Source organism: Lonchura striata, chromosome 25 (assembly GCF_046129695.1).
Source record: "Lonchura striata isolate bLonStr1 chromosome 25, bLonStr1.mat, whole genome shotgun sequence".
Taxonomy (NCBI): Eukaryota; Metazoa; Chordata; class Aves; order Passeriformes; family Estrildidae; genus Lonchura; species Lonchura striata.
Window position 1 is genome coordinate 7,323,560 of NC_134627.1, and position 21,092 is coordinate 7,344,651.

Genomic DNA, 21,092 nt, shown 5'->3' on the forward strand with positions numbered 1-21,092 from the left:
GGTGGCTCCGAGGGCGGCCCGGGGAGGGGACAGCGGCCCGGGGAGGGGACACGGGCTCAGATGGCCTCCACGTAGTTGGCGGGGAGCATGCCGGTGTCGCCGGTGCGCTCCACCGTGCCGTACATCCAGCCGTCGTCGATCTGCTGCGTGTTGACGATGGTGTCGCCGTCCTGGAAGGAGACCTCGTCCTCGTCCGCCGCCGTGTAGTCGTAGACGGCTCGGAAACGCTTCTGAGGGGACACGGGGACACGGATGGGGGACAGGGGGACATGGGGGACGTGGGGACACGGACAGGGGACATGGGGATGTGGGGACACGGATGGGACATGGGGACAGGGACAGGGGACACAGGGATAGAGGACATGGGGACAGGGACGGGGGACACGGGGGTGTGGGGACATGGACGGGGGACAGGGACAGGGGACACGGGGATGTGGGGACACGGATGGGACACAGGGACATGGACAGGGGACATGTGGACATGGGAATGTGGGGACAGGGACAAAGGGACAAGGGGACACGGGGACGTGGGGACACGGACGGGACACGGGGACAAGGGGACAGGGACAAGGGACATGGGGACAAGGGGACGTGAGGACAAGAGGACACGGAATGGGGACGTGAGGACAGGGGACAAGGGGACACAGGGATGTGGGGACAGTGGCAGGGGTCAGGGAACATCCCCAGGGGACACGGGGACATGGGGATACGGGGACAGTGGCAGGGGACATTGGCACAGCCCCAGGGGACAGGGAATGGGGACGTGAGGACAGGGGACACGGGGACAGGGGACACAGCCCCAGAGGACATGGGGACGTGGGGACAGGGGGACAGCCCCAGGGGTCAGGGGGACGTGGGGACAGTGGCAGGGGACATGGGGACAGCCCCAGGGGACACGGGGACACGGGGACAGCCCCAGGGGACACAGGGACATGGGGACACGGGGACAGTGGCAGGGGACATTGGCACAGCCCCAGGGGACACAGGGACATGGGGACACGGGGACAGCCCCAGGGCACAGGGAACCGAGCACCCAACCCCCCCAGAATGGCTTCTCCGGGGCTGAGGGAGCAGAGGGACCCCAGGGTGGGAACTGGGGGGCTGAGGGACCCTTGGGTGGGAGTTGGGGGGCTAAGGGACCCCCAGGATAGGTTGGGGGACTGGGGGAACCCCGAGGTGGGAGTTGGGGGGCTGGGGACCCCCAGGATAAGGGGGGGATGCTGCACTCACCCCACCCCCGGCCGGGGCGCCGCGCGGGGCCGAGCCCGGAGCCGCCGGATCCTTGTAGCCAAAGGACTGGGACGGAGACGGCTGCTGGAAAACTGGGAGAGACTGGGAATGAACTGGGAGGGACTGGGGATGAACTGGGAGGGACTGGGAGAGACTGGGAATGAACTGGGAGGGACTGGGGATGAACTGGGAGGGACTGGGAGAGACTGGGAATGAACTGGGAGGGACTGGGGATGAACTGGGAGGGACTGGGAGGGACTGGGAGAGACTGGGAATGAACTGGGAATGAACTGGGAGGGACTGGGGATGAACTGGGAGGGACTGGGAGAGACTGGGAATGAACTGGGAGGGACTGGGGATGAACTGGGAGGGACTGGAGGGAACTGGGAATGAACTGGGAGGGACTGGGAGAGACTGGGAGGGAACTGGGACGGACTGAGAATGAACTGGGAGGGACTGGGAATGAACTGGGACTGGGAATGAACTGGGAATTGGGATGGGAGACTGGGAATGAACTGGGAATGAACTGGGACGTGGGTGGGTCCTGAACTGGGACGGGAGTAGATCCTAAACTGGGGTATGGAGGGAAGGATGGATCCTGAACTGGGATTTGGGTGGATCCTGCACTGGGATTCAGGTGGATCAATGGAATTTGAATAGATCCTGCACTGGGATTTGGATCCATGAACTAGGATTTGGGCAGATCCTGCACTGGGATTTGGATGGATCCATGAACTGGGATTTGAGCAGATCCCGCACTGGAATTTGGGCAGATCCTGCACTGGGATATCAGTGAATTGTGCACTGGGATTTGGGCGGATCCTGCACTGGGATTTCAGTGAATCCTGCACTGGGATTTGGGTGGATCCCGCACTGGGATTTGGGTGGATCCCACACTGGGATTTCAGTGAATCCTGCACTGGGATTTGGGTGGATCCCACACTGGGATTTCAGTGAATCCTGCACTGGGATTTGGGTGGATCCCGCACTGGGATTTGGGTGGATCCCACACCGGGATGTCACCGGATCCCACACCGGGATTTCACCGGATCCCACACCGGGATTTCACTGGATCCCGCACTGGGATTTGGGTGGATCCCACACTGGGATTTGGGTGGATCCCGCACTGGGATTTGGGTGGATCCCACACTGGGATTTGGGTGGATCCCGCACTGGGATTTGGGTGGATCCCGCACTGGGATTTGGGTGGATCCCACACTGGGATTTGGGTGAATCCCGCACTGGGATTTGGGTGGATCCCGCACCGGGATGTCACCGGATCCCACACCAGGATTTCACCGGATCCCGCACTGGGATTTGGAATCTCGGGGCACGCCGGGCAGCCCCGGGGCTGTCCCCTCACCGCTGCCTCCGGGCTGGCCGTGCTGCTGGGGCTGGGGCTGCTCTGCTCTCTGGTAGCCGCCGCTCTCGCCGGCGTTCCGGCGCTCCGGCTCCGAGCCCTCGCTGGGGCCGGGGCCCATCCGGCTGCGCTCGAACTCCTCGTGGTACTTGATCTGCAGGGAGGGGGGCACAGCTCACGGCCCGGCCCCAAAATTGGGAATTCGGGGGGATTCCTCCAAAAGGGAGAGGCAGGGCTGCCCCACGTGGGCTGCTGCTGCTGCAGCCTGAAGGATTTGGGGATGTTTCATCCCCCCCATCCCAGCTCGGCTCTTTTTGGCACCCCTGGGAATCCCAGGGGGGTTTTTTCCCACCCCTGAGCACGGGGACAGGAGCAGACGGGAGAGGACAGGAAGAGCTTTCCGTGCCCCGGGGCCGGGCTGAGGAATTGTTTGGGATGAGGATCCCTGAGGATCCCTGCACATCCCTGAGCCTCCCTGTCCATCCCTGAGCCTCCCTGCACATCCCTGTGCCTCCCTGTCCATTCCTGAATATCCCTGCCCATCCCAGAGCCTCCCCAAGCCTTCCTGAGGATCCCTGTCCACCCCTGAGGATCCGTGCCCATCCCAGAGCACCCCTGCCCAGCCCTGCACATCCCTGAGCCTCCAGGCCCGTCCCTGCCCATCCCTGAGTGTCCCAGAGCATCCCTGCAAATCCCTGCCCGTTCCTTTGCCTCCCAGAGCTTCCCTGTCCATCCCTGAACCTCACTGTCCATCCCTGAGCCTCCCTGTCCATCCCTGAGCCTCCCTGTCCATCCCTGAGCACCCCTGTCCATCCCTGAGCACCCCTGTCCATCCCTGAGCCTCCCTGTCCATCCCTGAGCACCCCTGTCCATCCCTGAGCCTCCCTGTCCATCCCTGAGCCTCCCTGCCCATGCCAGACCCCCCTGTCCCTGCCAGGACCTCAGCCACCCATGTCCCCCTGTTTGTCCCCTGCCAAGACCCCCCTGTCTCTCCCCAGGCCTCAGCCATCCACGTCCCCCTGTCCGTGTCCCCCTGTCCGTCCCCCCGTCCGTGTCCCCCTGTCCGTGTCCGTGTCCCCCTGTCCGTGTCCCCGTCTGTCCCTCTGTCCGTGTCCCCCTGTCTGTGTCCGTGTCCCCGTCCGTGTCCGTGTCTCCCTGTCCGTGTCCGTGCCCGTGTCCCCCCGTCTGTCCGTGTCCCCCTGTCCGTGTCCGTGTCCCCCTGTCTGTCCCCTGTCCGTGTCCCCCTGTCCGTGTCCGTGTCCCCCCCGTCTGTCTGTGTCCCCTGTCCGTGTCCGTGTCCCCTGTCCGTGTCTGTGTCCCCCTGTCCGTGTCCCCCTGTCTGTCCGTGTCCATGTCCCCCTGTCCGTGTCCGTGTCCCCCTGTCCGTGTCCCCCTGTCTGTCCGTGTCCATGTCCCCCTGTCCGTGTCTGTGTCCCCCCGTCTGTCCGTGTCCCCTGTCTGTGTCCGTGTCCCCCCGTCCGTCCGTGTCCCCGTGTCCGTCCGTGTCCGTGTCCCCCCGTCTGTCCGTGTCCCCCTGTCCGTGTCCCCCCGTCTGTCCGTGTCCGTGTCCGTGTCCCGCTCACGTTGCTGATCTGGTCCTGCGTCTTCCTGATCCTCTGCAGCTCGGGGGTGTCGGCCACCACGCTGAACCCTCGGCCCTTGTTCTTCTCAAACTCCTCCTTGTAGCGGATCTGGGGCGGGAGGAGGGATGGGAGTGGGAACAGGGATGGGAACGGGAAAAGGAATGGGAATGGGGCAGGAAAAGGGATGGGAACGGGAAAAGGGATGGGAAAAGGGATGGGAATGGGACAGGAAAAGGGATGGGAAAAGGGACGGGAAAAGGGATGGGAAAAGGGATGGGAATGGGGCAGGAAAAGGGATGGGAGTAGGAAAAGGGATTGGAACAGGAAAAGGGATGGGAGCGGGAAAAGGGATGGGAAAAGAGCAGGAAAAGGGATTGGAATGGGGCAGGAAAAGGGATGGGAAAAGGGATGGGAAAAGGGACGGGAAAAGGGATGGGAAAAGGGATGGGAATGGGGCAGGAAAAGGGATGGGAGTAGGAAAAGGGATTGGAACAGGAAAAGGGATGGGAGCAGGAAAAGGGATGGGAAAAGAGCAGGAAAAGGGATTGGAATGGGGCAGGAAAAGGGATGGGAAAAGGGGCAGATACAGGGATGGGAAAAGGGGCAGGAAAAGGGATTGGAGCACGAAAAGGGATTGGAGCACGAAAAGGGATGGGAAAAAGGATTGGAGCAGGAAAAGGGATGGGAAAAGGGATTGGAGCAGGGGCAGGAAAAGGGATTGGAGCAGGAGAAGGGATGGGAAAAGGGCAGGAAAAGGGATGGGAAAAGGGATTGGAACAGGAGAAAGGATTGGAAAAGGGGCAGGAAAAGGGATTGGAACAGGAAAAGGGATTGGAACAGGGGCAGGAAAAGGGATGGGAAAAGGAAAACGCATTGGAAGAGGAAAAAGGATTGGAAAAGGGGCAGGAAAAGCAATTGGAACAGGAAAAGGGATTGGAACAGGGGCAGGGCACAGCTGGGCCTGCCCAGCCCCTGCGGCCACCCAGAAAACAGAAGGGAAAATCCCAAAAACAGCAGAGGAAAATCCCAAAAACCAGGGAGAAAATCCCAGGAAACAGCACAGGGAAAACCCCAGAAAACGGGGGAAATCCCAAAAAACAGCAGAGGAAAATCCCAGAAAACAGCACAGGGAAAATCCCAAAATACATCCCAGGAAATCCCAAAAAAAACATCCCAGGAAATCCCAAAATACAGTAGCACAGGAGGGCAGCTCCTCGGATAAATCCTGCATTTTTACCCTCCTCAATCCCACCCTGCTCCATCTCCCTTGGTTTTTCACCCTGCTGATGTTCAGGACACCGAAATTCAGCCCTAAAACTCCCCTGGCATCACCCCCAGGACAACAACAAAAATAATTAAACAAATTAATTAATTTTGTGTTTATAAGCATCAATGTTTATATTGTAATCAGGAAATAATTTGCTTCTGATTTATATGGATTTATATCTTGATTTACACGGATTATACCATCTGTATTGTCCCCACCCTTCTCGTGAGATTTGAAAATGGGATAAAAGTTTTTTAAAACATCATCTGTGGGGCAGAAAAATCAAATTAATTCATTTATTAATTAATTCATTAATTAATTTCCTCCCTGCCGGGACTCCACGAATCCTCCAAAAGGAGCCAAAAAATAAAACAAAATTCTCACACCAAACGCTCCTTTTTTTGTCACCAGCACCGAGGTGACACTGCTGCCGTGTGTCACAGGAGTGGCACTGCCACCCTCGCACCCTCGGTGCCCAAATTCCCAAATTCCCTCGCCTGGGAAGTTTTTTTGGGATGCTCCAAAAACCCCATCCCTGTCACCGTGTCACTGTCACCATCCTTGTCACCCCACCCCTGTCACCGTGTCACTGGCACTGTGTCACTGTCACTGCAGCTCCTCATCCTTGTCACCCCATCATTGTCACTGTGTCCTTGTCACCCATCCCTGTCACTGTGTCCTTGTCACCCCGTCCCTGCAGCTCCTTGTCCTTGTCACCTCATCATTGTCACCCCATCCCTGTCACCGTGTCACTGGCACCGTCCTTGCAGCTCCTTGTCCTTGTCACCCGTCTCAGTCACTGTGTCACTGCCACTGTAGGTCCTCGTCACCCCATCTTTGTCACCGTGTCCCTGTGTCCTTGTCACCCATCCCTGTAGCTCCTCGTCCTTGTCACCCCATCTTTGTCACCGTGTCACTGTCACCGTGTCACTGTCACCGTGTCACTGTCACCATCACTGCAGGTCCTCGTCCTTGTCACCCCACCCCTGTCACCGTGTCACTGTCACCGTGTCACTGTCACCGTCACTGCAGCTCCTTGTCACCCCATCCTTGCAGATCCTTGTCCTTGTCACCCCATCCCTGCAGTGCCCGGGGTCCCGGCCCTGTCACCGTGTCACTGTCACCATGTCACTGTCACCGTGTCACTGCAGGTCCTCATCCTTGTCATCCCATCTCTGTCATTGTGTCCTTGTCACCCCACCCCTGTCACCGTGTCACTGTCACTGTGTCCCTGTCACTGTGTCCTTGTCACTCATCCCTGCAGCTCCTCATCACTGTCACCCCCTCCCTGCAGGTGCCCGGTGTCCCATCCCTGTCACCGTGTCACTGTCACTGTCACTGCAGATCCTTGTCCTTGTCACCTCATCATTGTCACCCCATCTTTGTCACCGTGTCACCGTGTCACTGTCCTTGCAGCTCCTTGTCACCTCATCCTTGTCACCCGTCTCTGTCACCATGTCACTGGCAGCCATCCTTGCAGATTCTCGTCCCTGTCACCCCATCATTGTCACCCATCATTGTCACCCTGTGCCTGGCAGCCTGTCCCTGCAGGTGCCCAGTGTCCCAGCCCTGTCACCGTGTCACTGTCACCGTCACTGCAGGTCCCTGTCCTTGTCACCTCATCCTTGTCACCCCATCTTTGTCGCTGTGTCACTGTCACCCATCTTTGTCACCCCACCATTGTCACCCATCCTTGTCACCCATCCCTGTCACCGTGTTCCTGTTACCCATCCTTGTCACCTGTCTCTGTCACCGTGTCACTGTCACCGTCACTGCAGATCCTTGTCCTTGTCACCTCATCATTGTCACCCCATCTTTGTCACCGTGTCCCTGTCACCCATCCTTGCAGATCCTTGTCCTTGTCACCCATCCTTGTCACCCCATCCTTGTCATCCATCCCTGTCACCGTGTCCCTGTCACCCATCCTTGCAGCTCCTCGTCACCCCATCTTTGTCACCTCATCCTTGTCACCCCACCCCTCCAGCTCCTCGTCCCTGTCACCCCATTCTTGTCACCCATCCTTGTAGCCCCTCATCCCTGTCACCTCACCATTGTCACCCATCCCTGTCACCTCACCATTGTCACCCATCCCTGTCACAGTGTCACTGTCACCCATCCCTGTCACAATGTCATTGTCACCCATCCCAGACCCTCCCTGGAAAGGCCCCTCTGGAGAGGGAACCCAGAGAAATCCCAAAATACGGAACCCTCAGGGACAGAAACAAAACAGGGAAAGGTCAGGGTGGGATTTTCCCGTTGGAATTTTGGGAATCAGCCAGAAAATCCTGGAATTGTCAGGGCTGGAAAGGCCCCTCTGGAGAGGGAACCCAGAGAAATCCCAAAATACGGAACCCTCAGAGACAGAAACAAAACAGGGAAAGGTCCGGGTGGGATTTTCCTGTTGGAATTTTGGGAATCAGCCAGAAAATCCTGGAATTGTCAGGGCTGGAAGGGCCCCTCTGGAGAGGGAACCCAGAGAAATCCCCAGATCAGACACACGGGGAATTCCCAAACCCAAACCACGGAACCCTCGGGGACAGAAACGCCACGGGGAAAGGTCCGGGCGGGATTTTCCCGTGGGAATTCCGGGAATTGGAGGGGCTCACCTGGCTCTGGAGCTCGCTCTGCTGCTTGAGGCGCAGGTTCTCGGGCGTGTCTGCCACCATGGTGAAGGATTGCTTGGGGTAGTGTCTGCCGAGGGGAGGAAAGGGTTAACGCCAGCACAGCAATTCCCACCTGGAATTCTGGAACTGGGGGCGACATTCCTTAGCAGAGGGATGAATTCCCAACTGGAATTCACAGCACTCGGGGCGCGGCCTCAGCAGCGGCCACGAATCCCTGGGATCCAGCAGGGAAACGTTCCTGATCCCAAATTCAGGAGTAAAAACAGCAAATCCCTGGGATCCAGCACAGAAATAACCCCAAATCCAAGAATGACAGCAGATCCCTGGGATCCAGCAGGGAAACATTCCCAATCCCAAATCCAGGAACCACAGCAGATCCCTGGGATCCAGCAGGGAAACATTCCCAATCCCAAATCCAGGAACCACAGCAAATCCCTGGGATCCAGCAGGGAAACATTCCCAATCCCAAATCCAGGAACCACAGCAAATCCTTGGGATCCAGCAGGGAAATAACCCCAATCCCAAATCCAGGAACCACAGCAAATCCTTGGGATCCAGCAGGGAAATGTTCCCGATCCCAAATCCAGGAACCACAGCAAATCCCTGGGATCCAGCAGGGAAACATTCCCAATCCCCAATCCAGGAACTACAGCAGACCCTTGGGATCCAGCAGGGAAACATTCCCAATCCCAAATCCAGGAACCACAGCAGATCCCTGGGATCCAGCAGGGAAACATTCCCAATCCCAAATCCAGGAACCACAGCAGATCCCTGGGATCCAGCAGGGAAACATTCCCAATCCCAAATCCAGGAACTACAGCAGATCCTTGGGATCCAGCAGGGAAACATTCCCAATCCCAAATCCAGGAACCACAGCAGATCCTTGGGATCCAGCAGGGAAACATTCCCAATCCCAAATCCAGGAACCACAGCAAATCCCTGGGATCCAGCAGGGAAACATTCCCAATCCCAAATCCAGGAACCACAGCAAATCCCTGGGATCCAGCAGGGAAACATTCCCAATCCCAAATCCAGGAACTACAGCAGACCCTTGGGATCCAGCAGGGAAACATTCCCAATCCCAAATCCAGGAACCACAGCAGATCCCTGGGATCCAGCAGGGAAACATTCCCAATCCCAAATCCAGGAACCACAGCAAATCCTTGGGATCCAGCAGGGAAATAACCCCAATCCCAAATCCAGGAACCACAGCAAATCCTTGGGATCCAGCAGGGAAATAACCCCAATCCCAAATCCAGGAACCACAGCAAATCCCTGGGATCCAGCAGGGAAACATTCCCAATCCCAAATCCAGGAACCACAGCAGATCCCTGGGATCCAGCAGGGAAACATTCCCAATCCCAAATCCAGGAATTACAGCAAATCCCTGGGATCCAGCATGGAAATGTTCCCAATCCCAAATCCAGGAACCACAGTCCTTTGGGAATTTGGGATTCAGGATCTGTCCCCCGAGATTGGGCACCGCTTTTTCCCCAGCTCCCTGAGGAGGAGACATTTCAGACCTTCGGGAATTTGGGATTCGGGATCTTCCCCGGGATTAGGAATTGCTTTTTCCACCCCAAGCTCCCATGACCTGCTCCCTGGGGAGGAGGCGCTTCAGCCCTTCAGGGATCCGGGATGGGATCCGGGATCAGGGATGGGATCCGGGACCTGGGATTTGGGATCCAGGATGGGACCCAGGATCCGGGATGGGGCCCAGGATCCAGGATGGGATCAGGGATAGGATCCAGGACCCGGGATGGGATCAGGGATCCAGGATGGGACCCGGGATCCAGGATGGGATCAGGGATGGGACAGAGGATCCAGGATGGGACTGAGGATCCAGGATCCGGGATGGGATCAGGGATGGGACCCAGGATCCAGGATGGGATCAGGGATGGGATCCAGGATGGGATCAGGGATGGGATCAGGGATGGGACCCAGGATCCAGGATGGGATCAGGGATGGGATCTGGGATCAGCTCCGGGATCTGGGATGGGACCGAGGATCCAGGATCCAGGATGGGACCCAGGATCAGGGATGGGACCCGGGATCCGGGATGGGATCAGGGCTCCGGGATGGGATCAGGGCTCCGGGATGGGATCAGGGCTCCGGGATCCGGGATGGGATCCGGGATGGGATCAGGGATCCGGGATGGGATCAGGGCTCCGGGATCCGGGATCCGGGATCAGGGCTCCGGGATGGGATCCCAGTTTCGGCGGGTGCTGGGAACGCTGCGTTGGTGCTGCTGCAGCGCCCGGGGGGGCGTGAGGAGCCCAGGGCTGCTCCAGCACCGGCCAGACAGGGATTATTCCCATGGATTATTCCCATGGATTATTCCCATGGATTATTCCCATGGATTATTCCCATGGATTATTCCCATGGATTATTCCCATGGATTATCCCAGGGATTGACGCAGAGCAGCTGGGAGATGTTGGGAGTGGAGCCAACAGACCGGCGGGGGGATTGGGTGGGGAACCTCGGGGTCTCTCCTCAATCCATCCTTTTATCCATCCCTTGATCCATCCCTTGATCCATCCCTGCCTGCAGTCTGCACACAATTCCCTGCTGGAATTACTGTCCCGTGGCTCCCAGGGATGGAGGAGCAGGAAAACCTTCCCTGAGCTGCAGCTCCACAGGATCCCAGGGGGAATGAGGAAACCTAAGGAAAAGCTGGATGCAGCTGGAAAAGCTCCTCGGGGTGGGAGAGAGGAGCAGCACAAGGGAAGGGCTGGAGCTGTGCCTGGGGGGGGTTCAGGATGGATTTTGGGAATTTTTATCCCTTTCCAGAGGGTGCTCAGGCACTGGAACAGCTCCTCAGGGAATGGGCACAGCCCCAAGAGCCCCAGGAATGTTTGGATATCTCTCTCAGGGACAGGGTGGGATTTTTGGGGTGCCTGTGCAGGACCTGGAGTGGGATTGATGATTCCTGGATTTTTGGGAATTTTTATCCCCTCCCACAGGGTGCTCAGGCACTGGAACAGCTCCTCAGGGAATGGGCACAGCCCCAAGAGCTCATGGAGGGTTTGGATATCTCTCTCAGGGATTTTTGGGATGCTTGTTCATGGCCAGGAATTGGACTGATGATCCCTGCACAGCCCAAAATCCCAGGAATGTTTGGCCAACACTTTAAACCAGGCTGGGATTGCTGGAGATCCCTTAAATTCAGAGTATTCCAGGATTCCACACACAACACACCCCAAACACAACCCGGCAGCGGGAGGGGCGCCTTTCCACCCCAAAAAAAATCCCAAAAAAATGCCACAAAATCCCACAAAACCTCCCCGGGAGGCTCAGGCGAGGCTTTTGTGGAGCTGCTAAACCAGGTCAGAGGAATCGCCCCGGGCACGGCTCGTCTGGCGGTGCATTAGGGGCGGGAGGAGCCCGGCAATTCCCGGGAAATGGGAATTCATCCATCCCGGTAATTCCCGGGGAATTCATCCATCCCGGCAATTCCCGGGGATGGGAATTCATCCCTCCCGGCAATTCCCGGGGATGGGAATTCATCCCTCCCGGCAATTCCCGGGAAATGGGAATTCATCCATCCCGGCAATTCCCGGGGATGGGAATTCATCCCTCCCGGCAATTCCCGGGGATGGGAATTCATCCCTCCCGGCAATTCCCGGGGATGGGAATTCATCCCTCCCGGTAATTCCCGGGGAATTCATCCCTCCCGGCAATTCCCGGGAAATGGGAATTCATCCCTCCCGGCAATTCCCGGGGATGGGAATTCATCCCTCCCGGCAATTCCCGGGGATGGGAATTCATCCCTCCCGGTAATTCCCGGGGAATTCATCCCTCCCGGCAATTCCCGGGGATGGGAATTCATCCCTCCCGGTAATTCCCGGGGATGGGAATTCATCCCTCCCGGCAATTCCCGGGGATGGGAATTCATCCCTCCCGGTAATTCCCGGGGATGGGAATTCATCCCTCCCGGCAATTCCCGGGGATGGGAATTCATCCCTCCCGGCAATTCCCGGGGAATTCATCCATCCCGGCAATTCCCGGGGAATTCATCCCTCCCGGTAATTCCCGGGGATGGGAATTCATCCCTCCCGGTAATTAATGGGGAATTCATCCCTCCCGGCAATTCCCGGGGAATTCATCCCTCCCGGTAATTCCCGGGGATGGGAATTCATCCCTCCCGGCAATTCCCGGGGATGGGAATTCATCCCTCCCGGTAATTCCCGGGGATGGGAATTCATCCCTCCCGGCAATTCCCGGGGATGGGAATTCATCCCTCCCGGCAATTCCCGGGGAATTCATCCCTCCCGGCAATTCCCGGGGAATTCATCCCTCCCGGCAATTCCCGGGGAATTCATCCCTCCCGGTAATTCCCGGGGATGGGAATTCATCCCTCCCGGTAATTCCCGGGGATGGGAATTCATCCCTCCCGGTAATTAATGGGGAATTCATCCCTCCCGGCAATTCCCGGGGAATTCATCCCTCCCGGTAATTCCCGGGGATGGGAATTCATCCCTCCCGGTAATTCCCGGGGATGGGAATTCATCCCTCCCGGCAATTCCCGGGGATGGGAATTCATCCCTCCCGGCAATTCCCGGGGAATTCATCCCTCCTGGTAATTCCCGGGAAATGGGAATTCATCCCTCCCGGCAATTCCCGGGGAATTCATCCCTCCCGGTAATTCCCAGGGATGGGAATTCATCCCTCCCGGCAATTCCCAACCCCAATCCCAAATCCAGGAACCACGGCAGATCCTTCTGATCCCAATCCCAGCTCCAGGAACAGCAAATCCCTCTGATCCTGCAGGGAAGGAATCCCAATCCCAAAAATAAAAAGGGCTCAAGGAATAAAAAGGGCAAAAAAAAAAAAAAAAAGGACCCAGAATTAAAAAAATGGCCCAGGAAAAAATGGCCCAGAGGGGAAAAAAAAAAAATAAAAGGAAAATTTAAAAGGGCCCAGAGGGAAAAAAATAAAAGGAAAATAAAAAAGGGCCCAGAGGGAAAAAAATAAAAAGGAAAAAAAAAAAAGCCCAGAAGGAAAAGGCCTCAAGGAAAAAAAGAGGCCCAGGAAAAGAAAAGGCCCAGAAAAAAAAGGGTTTAAGGAAAAAAAAAGGGCCCAGGAAAAAATAAAAATATAAATAAAGGCCCAGATAAAAAAAGCAAGGCCCTGCCTCCATCCCCTCAGGCAGGATTGCACTGCCAGCTTTATTTCCCCTGGGATTCCAGGAAATCCAGGTGGCAGCAGGAACTCAAAAGGGAATTGTGCCAGCAAAAAGGGAATTTCTGGGTCTGTTCACTGAAAAAAGGGAATTTCTGGGTTTGGTCCCAGCAAAAAAAGGGAATTTCTGGGTTTGTTCCCCGCAGAAAGGGAATTTCTGGGTTTGTTCCCCACAGAAAGGGAATTTCTGGGTCTGTTCACTGAAAAAAGGGAATTTCTGGGTCTGTTCCCCACAAAAAGGGAATTTCTGGGTCTGTTCACTGAAAAAAGGGAATTTCTGGGTTTGTTCCCCACAAAAAGGGAATTTCTGGGTCTGTTCCCCACAAAAAGGGAATTTCTGGGTCTGTTCCCCACACCTGCTCTGGGCTCCCACAGGAGGAGATCCCACAGGAGATCCCACACGGGTGGAGATCCCAGAAGGGATCCCAAAGGAGGGTCCCACTCACAGGAGGAGATCCCCCAAATGAAGGTCCCACACACAGGAGGATCCCCACATTGGAGATCCTGGAGGAAATCCCCACACAGGAGGAGATCCCAAAGGAGGAGATCCCACAAGAGATCCCAAAGAAGGGTCCCCCCCCAGGAGGAGATCCCACAGGAGGAGACCCCACAGGAATGGATCCCCACACTGCAGATCCCCTCAAACAGGAGAAGATCCCACAGGAGGAGATCCCAAAGGAGACCCCACAGGAGAAGATCCCACAGGACGAGACCCCAAAGGAGAAGATCCCACAGGAGGAGATCCCAAAGGAGAAGATCCCACAGGAGAAGATCCCACAGGAGAAGATCCCACAGGAGGAGACCCCACAGGAGGAGACCCCACAGGAGGAGACCCCAAAGGAATGGATCCCCACACTGCAGATCCCCTCAAACAGGAGGAGACCCCACAGGAGGAGACCCCAAAGGAGAAGATCCCACAGGAGGAGACCCCAAAGGAATGGATCCCCACACTGCAGATCCCCTCAAACAGGAGGAGACCCCACAGGAGGAGACCCCAAAGGAGGAGACCCCAAAGGAGGAGACCCCAAAGGAGGAGATCCCACAGGAGGAGACCCCACAGGAGGAGACCCCACAGGAATGGATCCCCACACTGCAGATCCCCTCAAACAGGAGAAGACCCCACAGGAGGAGATCCCAAAGGAGAAGATCCCAAAGGAGGAGACCCCACAGGAGGAGACCCCACAGGAGGAGACCCCACAGGAGAAGACCCCAAAGGAGAAGATCTCACAGGAGGAGACCCCACAGGAGGAGACCCCACAGGAATGGATCCCCACACTGCAGATCCCCTCAAACAGGAGGAGATCCCACAGGATAAGATCCCAAAGGAGAAGATCCCACAGGAGGAGACCCCACAGGAGGAGACCCCACAGGAGGAGACCCCACAGGAGGAGACCCCACAGGAGGAGACCCCAAAGAGGAGGGAGACCCCCCAGCCGACTCACGCGTTGCAGTAGGGTTTCTTCTCGTAGCCCTTGTAGTTCTTCATGTTCAGCGTCATCTTGCAGGTCTCGCAGTGGAAACACGATTTGTGCCAGAACTGCAACCAAAAAATAAAATTAAATAATTAAAAAAAAAAAAAAACAAACCAAATATCAGCGGCAGGGATACCAAAAAACCCCACTGGAACCCCAAACTCCCCGCGGAGAGACCCCAAAAAACGGGATGTTCCTGCGCAGCAAAAATGGGATTTCCGAGCTCCTTTTTGGATATCAAGGAATGCCACAAAAATGGGATTTCTAGATATTAAACGCCACAAAAGTGGGATTTCCAAGCTCTTTTTTGGATATCAAGAAATGCTACAAAAAATGGGATTTCCAAATTCCTTTTTAGTTATTAAGAAATGCCACAAAAATGGGATTTCTAGATACTAAGAAATGCCACCACAAAATGTCATTTCCAAGCTCTTTTTAGATATCAAGAAATGCTACAAAAATGGGATTTCGGGACTATTTTTTAGATATCAAGAAATGCCACAAAAACGGAATTTCCAAGCTCCTTTTTAGTTATCAAGAAATGCTACAAAAAGTGGGATTTCCAAACTCCTTTTTAGTTATTAAGAAATGCCACAAAAATGGGATTTCTAGATACCAAGAAATGCTACAAAAAAGGCATTTCCAAGGTCTTTTTTGGATATCAAGAAATGCTACAAAAGTGGGATTTCCGAGCTCTTTTTTAGATACCAAGAAATGCTTAAAAAAAAAAAAAAAGGGATTTCTAGATACTAAGAAATGCCACAAAAATGGTATTTTCAAGCTCTTTTTTGATATTAAGAAATGCTAAAAAAAAAAAAAGGGATTTCCAAGCTCTTTTTTAGTTATTAAGAAATGCCACAAAAATAGGATTTCTAGATACCAAGAAATGCTACAAAAATGGCATTTCCAAGCTCCCAGAGCATTCCCGGCACATTCCCAGAGCATTCCTGCCCACAATTTGGGACCAAACCCCACAGCCTGGAGGGGGGAAAATCCCACAACCTGATGGGGAGCAAACCACACAATTTGGGCTCAAACCCCAAAATTTGGGGGAAAATTCCACAGCTTGGGGGAAACCCCACAGCCTGGAGGGGGGACTAAACCCCACAACTTGGGGGCAAACCCCACATCCTGGAGCAAACCCCACAACCTGGGACCAAACCCCAAAACTTGGGACCAAATCCTACACCCTGGAGGGGGGAAAATCCCACAACCTGATGGGGAGCAAACCCCACAATTTGGGGGCAAACCCCACAACCTGGAAGGGGACAAACCCCATAACCTGGAGCAAATCCCACAACCTGGAGGGGAGCAAACTTCACAGCCTGGAGGGGGACAAACCCCACAATTTGGGGGGAAAACGCCACAATTTGGGACCAAAGCCCACACCCTGGAGGGGCACAAACCCCGTAACCTGGAGGGGAGCCCACAACCTGAAGGGGAGAAAACCCCAGAATTTGGGCCCAAACCCCACAATTTGGGCCCAAACCCCACAATTTAGGCCCAAACCCCACAACTTGGGCCCAAACCCCACAACTTGGGCACAAACCCCACAACGTGGGGGGAAAATGCCACAATTTGGGCCCAAACCCCACAACTTGGGGGGAAAACCCCACAATTTGGGCCCAAACCCCAGAATTTGGGACCGAACCCCACAACGTGGGCCCAAACCCCACAACGTGGGCCCAAACCCCACAATTTCGGCCCAAACCCCACAATTTGGGACCGAACCCCACAATTTGGGCCCAAACCCCACAACTTGGGCCCAAACCCCACAACTTGGGCCCAAACCCCACAATTTGGGCCCAAACCCCACAACTTGGGCCCAAACCCCACAACTTCAGCCCAAACCCCACAACTTCAGCCCAAACCCCACAACTTCAGCCCAAACCCCACAATTTGGGCCCAAACCCCACAACTTGGGCCCAAACCCCACAATTTGGGCCCAAACCCCACAACTTGGGGGGAAAACCCCACAACTTCAGCCCAAACCCCACAACTTGGGCCCAAAGCCCACAACGTGGGCCCAAACCCCACAACTTGGGCCCGAAGCCCGGAGCAGGAGCCGCGGGATTTGGGGAGAAGCTCGGGGCCCAGCCTGGGGACGCCGGAGCAGCGGCGGCCCCGTCCCCGTGGGGACACGGACGTCCCCAGGGCCACTCGGGGGGACGCTGGGGCCAGCGGGGAGTTTTCCAGAAATCCCTGAGGGAAGAGGAGCTTCCCTGGGTTTGGGGTCAAAGCAGCCGGCCCAAAGCCGGGGCTGGGCCCGGCCCCGCGGCCGCCTTCGGACTCTGCCCGGGGTGGGGACGGGGAACTCCAAGGAAAAGCAGGAACAGGAATTCCAAGGGTCAGGAAAAGCAGGAACAGAGCAATTCCAAGGGCCTGGAAAAGCAGGAACAGGAATTCCAAGGGCCAATAAAAGCAGGAACAGGAATTCCAAGGGTCAGGAAAAGCAGGAACAGAGGAATTCCAAGGGCCTGGAAAAGCAGGAACAGAGGAATTCCAAGGGCCGGGAAAAGCAGGAACAGGAATTCCAAGGGTCAGGAAAAGCAGGAACAGGAATTCCAAGGGCCAGGAAAAGCAGGAACAGAGCAATTCCAAGGGCCTGGAAAAGCAGGAACAGAGGAATTCCAAGGGCCAATAAAAGCAGGAACAGGAATTCCAAGGGTCAGGAAAAGCAGGAACAGGAATTCCAAGGGCCTGGAAAAGCAGGAAGAGAGGCATTCCAAGGAAAAGCAGGAACAGAGGAATTCCAAGGGCCTGGGAAAGCAGGAATAGAGGAAAAGCAGAGATAGAGGAATTCCAAGGGCCTGGAAATGCAGGGACAGAACAATTCCAAGCAGGGACAGAACCAATTCCAAGGGCCAGGAAAAGCAGGAATAGAGGAAAAGCAGGGACAGAGGAATTCCAGGAGTCAGGAAAAGCAGGAACAGAGGAATTCCAAGGGCCAGGAAATGCAGGGACAGAGAGAGGAACTCCAAGAGTCTGGAAAAGCAGAGACAGAGAAAAAGCAGGGACAGAGGAATTCCAAGGGCCAAGAAAAGCAGGAACAGGAATTCCAAGGGTCAGGAAAAGCAGGAGCAAAGGAATTCCAGGGGCCTGCCCGGGGTTTTACGGGAACCGGGGCAGCGTTCCAGGAAAAGGGAAAAGGGCACCGGAGGCGCTCGGGGCGGGGAGAGCCCGACCGGAGAGGAAGAGGAACCCGGGGAGGACAAAATGGTGACGGCGGGTCCTGCCTGCTCCCCACAGCTGGAACACAGCTGGAACACGGCTGGGACACGGCTGGGACATGGCAATTCCCGCTCCCCACAGCTGGAACACGGCTGGGACACGGCTGGGACACGGCAATTCCCGCTCCCCACAGCTGGAACACAGCTGGAACACGGCTGGGACACGGCTGGGACATGGCAATTCCTGCTCCCCACAGCTGGAACACGGCTGGGACACGGCAATTCCCGCTCCCCACAGCTGGAACACAGCTGGAACACAGCTGGAACATGGCAATTCCCACTCTGGAACACAGCTGGAACACGGCAATTCCCACTCCCCACAGCTGGAACACAGCTGGAACACGGCAATTCCCGCTCCCCACAGCTGGAACACGGCAATTCCCGCTCCCCACAGCTGGAACACAGCTGGAACACGGCAATTCCCGCTCCCCACAGCTGGAACATGGCAATTCCCACTCTGGAACACGGCAATTCCCGCTCCCCACAGCTGGAACACGGCAATTCCCGCTCCCCACAGCTGGAACACAGCAATTCCCGCTCCCCACAGCTGGAACACAGCTGGAACACGGCAATTCCCACTCTGGAACACGGCCTTCCAAAATATCCCCAACCCCAGCACCCCTTTCCTGTTCCTGTGAGCCCCAAGCCCAACACTCCCAAAAATCCACAAACCCCAAACCCTTCCCAACATCCACAAATCCCAAACCCTTCCCAACATCCACAAATCCCAAACCCTTCCCAACATCCACAAATCCCAAACCCTTCCCAACATCCACAAATCCCAAACCCTTCCCAACATCCACAAATCCCAGCCGTCCCTTTCCCTTCCAGCTGTTCCCAAACCCTTCCAAAAATCCACAACCCCCAAACCCTTCAAAATATCCACAGCCCCCAAGCCCCTTTTCCTTCCAAATATCCATAAATCCCAAACCCTTTTCCCTTTCGAATATCCCCAATCCCAGCACTCCTTTCCCCTTCCAGTTATCCCAAACTTTCCTTTCCAAATAACCACAAACTCCAAACCCCTTTTCCCTTCCAAACTTTCTCAATCCAAACCCTTCCAAATATCCACAAATCCCAGACCCTTTTCCCTTCCAAATATCCACAAATCCCAAACCCCTTTCCCTACCAAATTTTCACAACCCCAGCATTCCTCTTCCCTTCCAGTTATTCCCAAACCCCTTTCCCTTCCAAATATCCACAAATCCCAGACCCCTTTTCCTTCCAGCTATTCCCAAACCTTTCCATTCCAAATATCCACAATCTCCAAACCCCTTTCCCTTCAAAATTGTCACAACCCCCAAGCCCCTTTTCCCTTCCAAATATCCACAAATCCCAAACCCTTTCCCCTTTCGAATATCCCAAATCCCAGCACTCCTTTTTCCTTCCAGTTATTCCCAAACCCTTTTCCCTTCCAAATATCCCCAAACTCCAAACCCTTTTCCCTTCTAAATATCCACAAACTCCAAACCCTTTTCCCTTCCAAAATATCCAAACTCCAAACCCTTTTCCCTTCCAAATATCCCCAAACTCCAAACCCTTTTTCCTTCCAAAATATCCAAACGCCAAACCCTTTTCCCTTCCAAAATATCCAAACTCCAAACCCTTTTTCCTTCCAAATATCCCCAAACTCCAAACCCTTTTCCCTTCCAAATATCCCCAAACTCCAAACCCTTTTTCCTTCCAAATATCCCCAAACTCCAAACCCTTTTTCCTTCCAAAATATCCAAACTCCAAACCCTTTTCCCTTCTAAATATCCCCAAACTCCAAACCCCCGACCCCTTTTCCCTTCCCGTTATCCCCAATCCCAAACCCCAGCAGCTCCTGGGGGCTCCCAGGGCAGCCCCAAATTCCAGGATTTTGGGGAATTTTCAGGAAGAAGCCATCACCCCTTTAAAAATGCGAGCAACAGGGTCTGCCGGAGCTCAGGAATGCAGTTGGAGAGCGGAGCTTTTTTTTCCCAGTTACTTTTTTTAGTGTTTTTTTTTAAAAAAACTGGTTGTCCCAGAAGCCTGGGAGAAGAGGGGGAGGAGAGGAAAAGAAAATCCCATGGGAAAAAGCAGCGGGAATGGAGCCCCCACCATCACCTTCCACCAGAGCTTTTTTTAGAGGAAAAACACTCAAAAAAAAATCAAATACTCTAAAAAATTAAAAATATTCCAGCTTAAGGGAGGCACCGGAGTGTAGGGATGGGATTTTGGAACGGAGAAGTAGCAGACGAGATGGAAGATGTAGGAAAAAAAAAAAAAAAGGGAAAAAAAAAAAGGGGAAAAAGCTCGATAATGGAAACCAGATGAGGTTCCCGGCTTCAGGGAAGCGTTAACTGTTGCTTTCCTTGGGCCTCCACACGGATGTGCCGCCTTTGAATAGGAAATAGGGCAAAAAAATCGAAATATTCGCTGGGGAAGGAAGGGCTGGGGACGCTGGAGGAGCCCCCCGGGCAAGGAGCTCCATCCCTGGGGACCCCCGGGACACGGGGGGGGAAAACGTGGAAAAAACCCCCGGGAAATTGGGGTCCCCCCGGGACAAAGGGGTTCCTCCACGAAGGGAATCCAGCGTGGAAATACCCCCGGGAAAATCGGGGTTTGGAGTGGGAAACGTGGAAATATTCCCGGGAATAGGGCGGGGGGGGGGGGGGAGCGCCCATAAGGAAGTGGGGCAGGAATTCTGCTGGAGATCCCCCCCCCCCCCCCGCAAAAAAAAAAAAAAAAGGCAAAAATATAAAAAATAAACCAACGCGATCCAGTGGAAGACGTCACGGGGATGGGGGGGCGAGGAGGAAATAAAGAAATCCTTAATTTTTATCCCACTCCCCCCACGTGCGGGACTCACCTTATCCAGGCAATTCACCTTCTCCGTGGGGTACACGATCTTCCCGCAGCGCGCACAGTTGGGGTTCATGGCTGGAAAACTCGCGTGGAGAGGGTAGAATAAAAAAAAAAAAAGAAAAAAAAAATAAAAAAAATTAAAAAATGCACCCCCACCCCCCTCCTGTTCCGCCTTCTTCCTCTTCTCCTTCCACTGAGCCGCCGCCCGCGATGTCGCGACTTTAAATAGTCGGGAAGGGGAGGAGGCGGCGGGGACGGGGGGAAGGGAAGGGGGAGGGACGCGCGTGCGCACGCCCCTCGGTGGGAGGGGGGGGC

The 21,092-nt window shown here is 55.2% G+C and overlaps 1 protein-coding gene across 2 annotated transcripts; it reads right to left on the reverse strand.

Moving 5' to 3' along the window:
- Positions 1-8: 8 nt before the first annotated feature.
- LASP1 (LIM and SH3 protein 1) lies at positions 9-21,008 on the reverse strand. 2 transcript variants are annotated; one of them, XM_077788317.1, is made up of 7 exons: positions 20,782-21,008; positions 14,689-14,783; positions 8,047-8,131; positions 4,174-4,281; positions 2,612-2,744; positions 1,231-1,364; positions 9-230 (listed from the first exon to the last, which is right to left on the reverse strand). In XM_077788317.1, the coding sequence occupies exons 1-7, from the start codon at positions 20,848-20,850 to the stop codon at positions 57-59; spliced, it is 798 nt and encodes a 265-aa protein (XP_077644443.1). In that variant the 5' UTR covers positions 20,851-21,008; the 3' UTR covers positions 9-56. The 2 variants fall into 2 exon arrangements, with proteins under 2 accessions (XP_077644443.1, XP_077644442.1); XM_077788316.1 differs by having other exon boundaries at positions 1,231-1,322; positions 2,594-2,744; positions 20,782-21,007.
- Positions 21,009-21,092: the final 84 nt, after the last annotated feature.

Bases quoted from the DNA above. Each gene is read 5' to 3' on its own strand.
- LASP1 (XM_077788317.1), bottom strand. From the start codon at position 20,850: ATGAACCCCAACTGTGCGCGCTGCGGGAAGATCGTGTACCCCACGGAG. The intron at 2,745-4,173 runs GTGAGCGGGACA...CCCTCCCTGCAG, and splicing joins CGCAGGACCAGATCAGCAAC to ATCAAGTACCACGAGGAGTT. The intron at 231-1,230 runs GTGAGTGCAGCA...GTGTCCCCTCAG, and splicing joins GCGCCCCGGCCGGGGGTGGG to AAGCGTTTCCGAGCCGTCTA.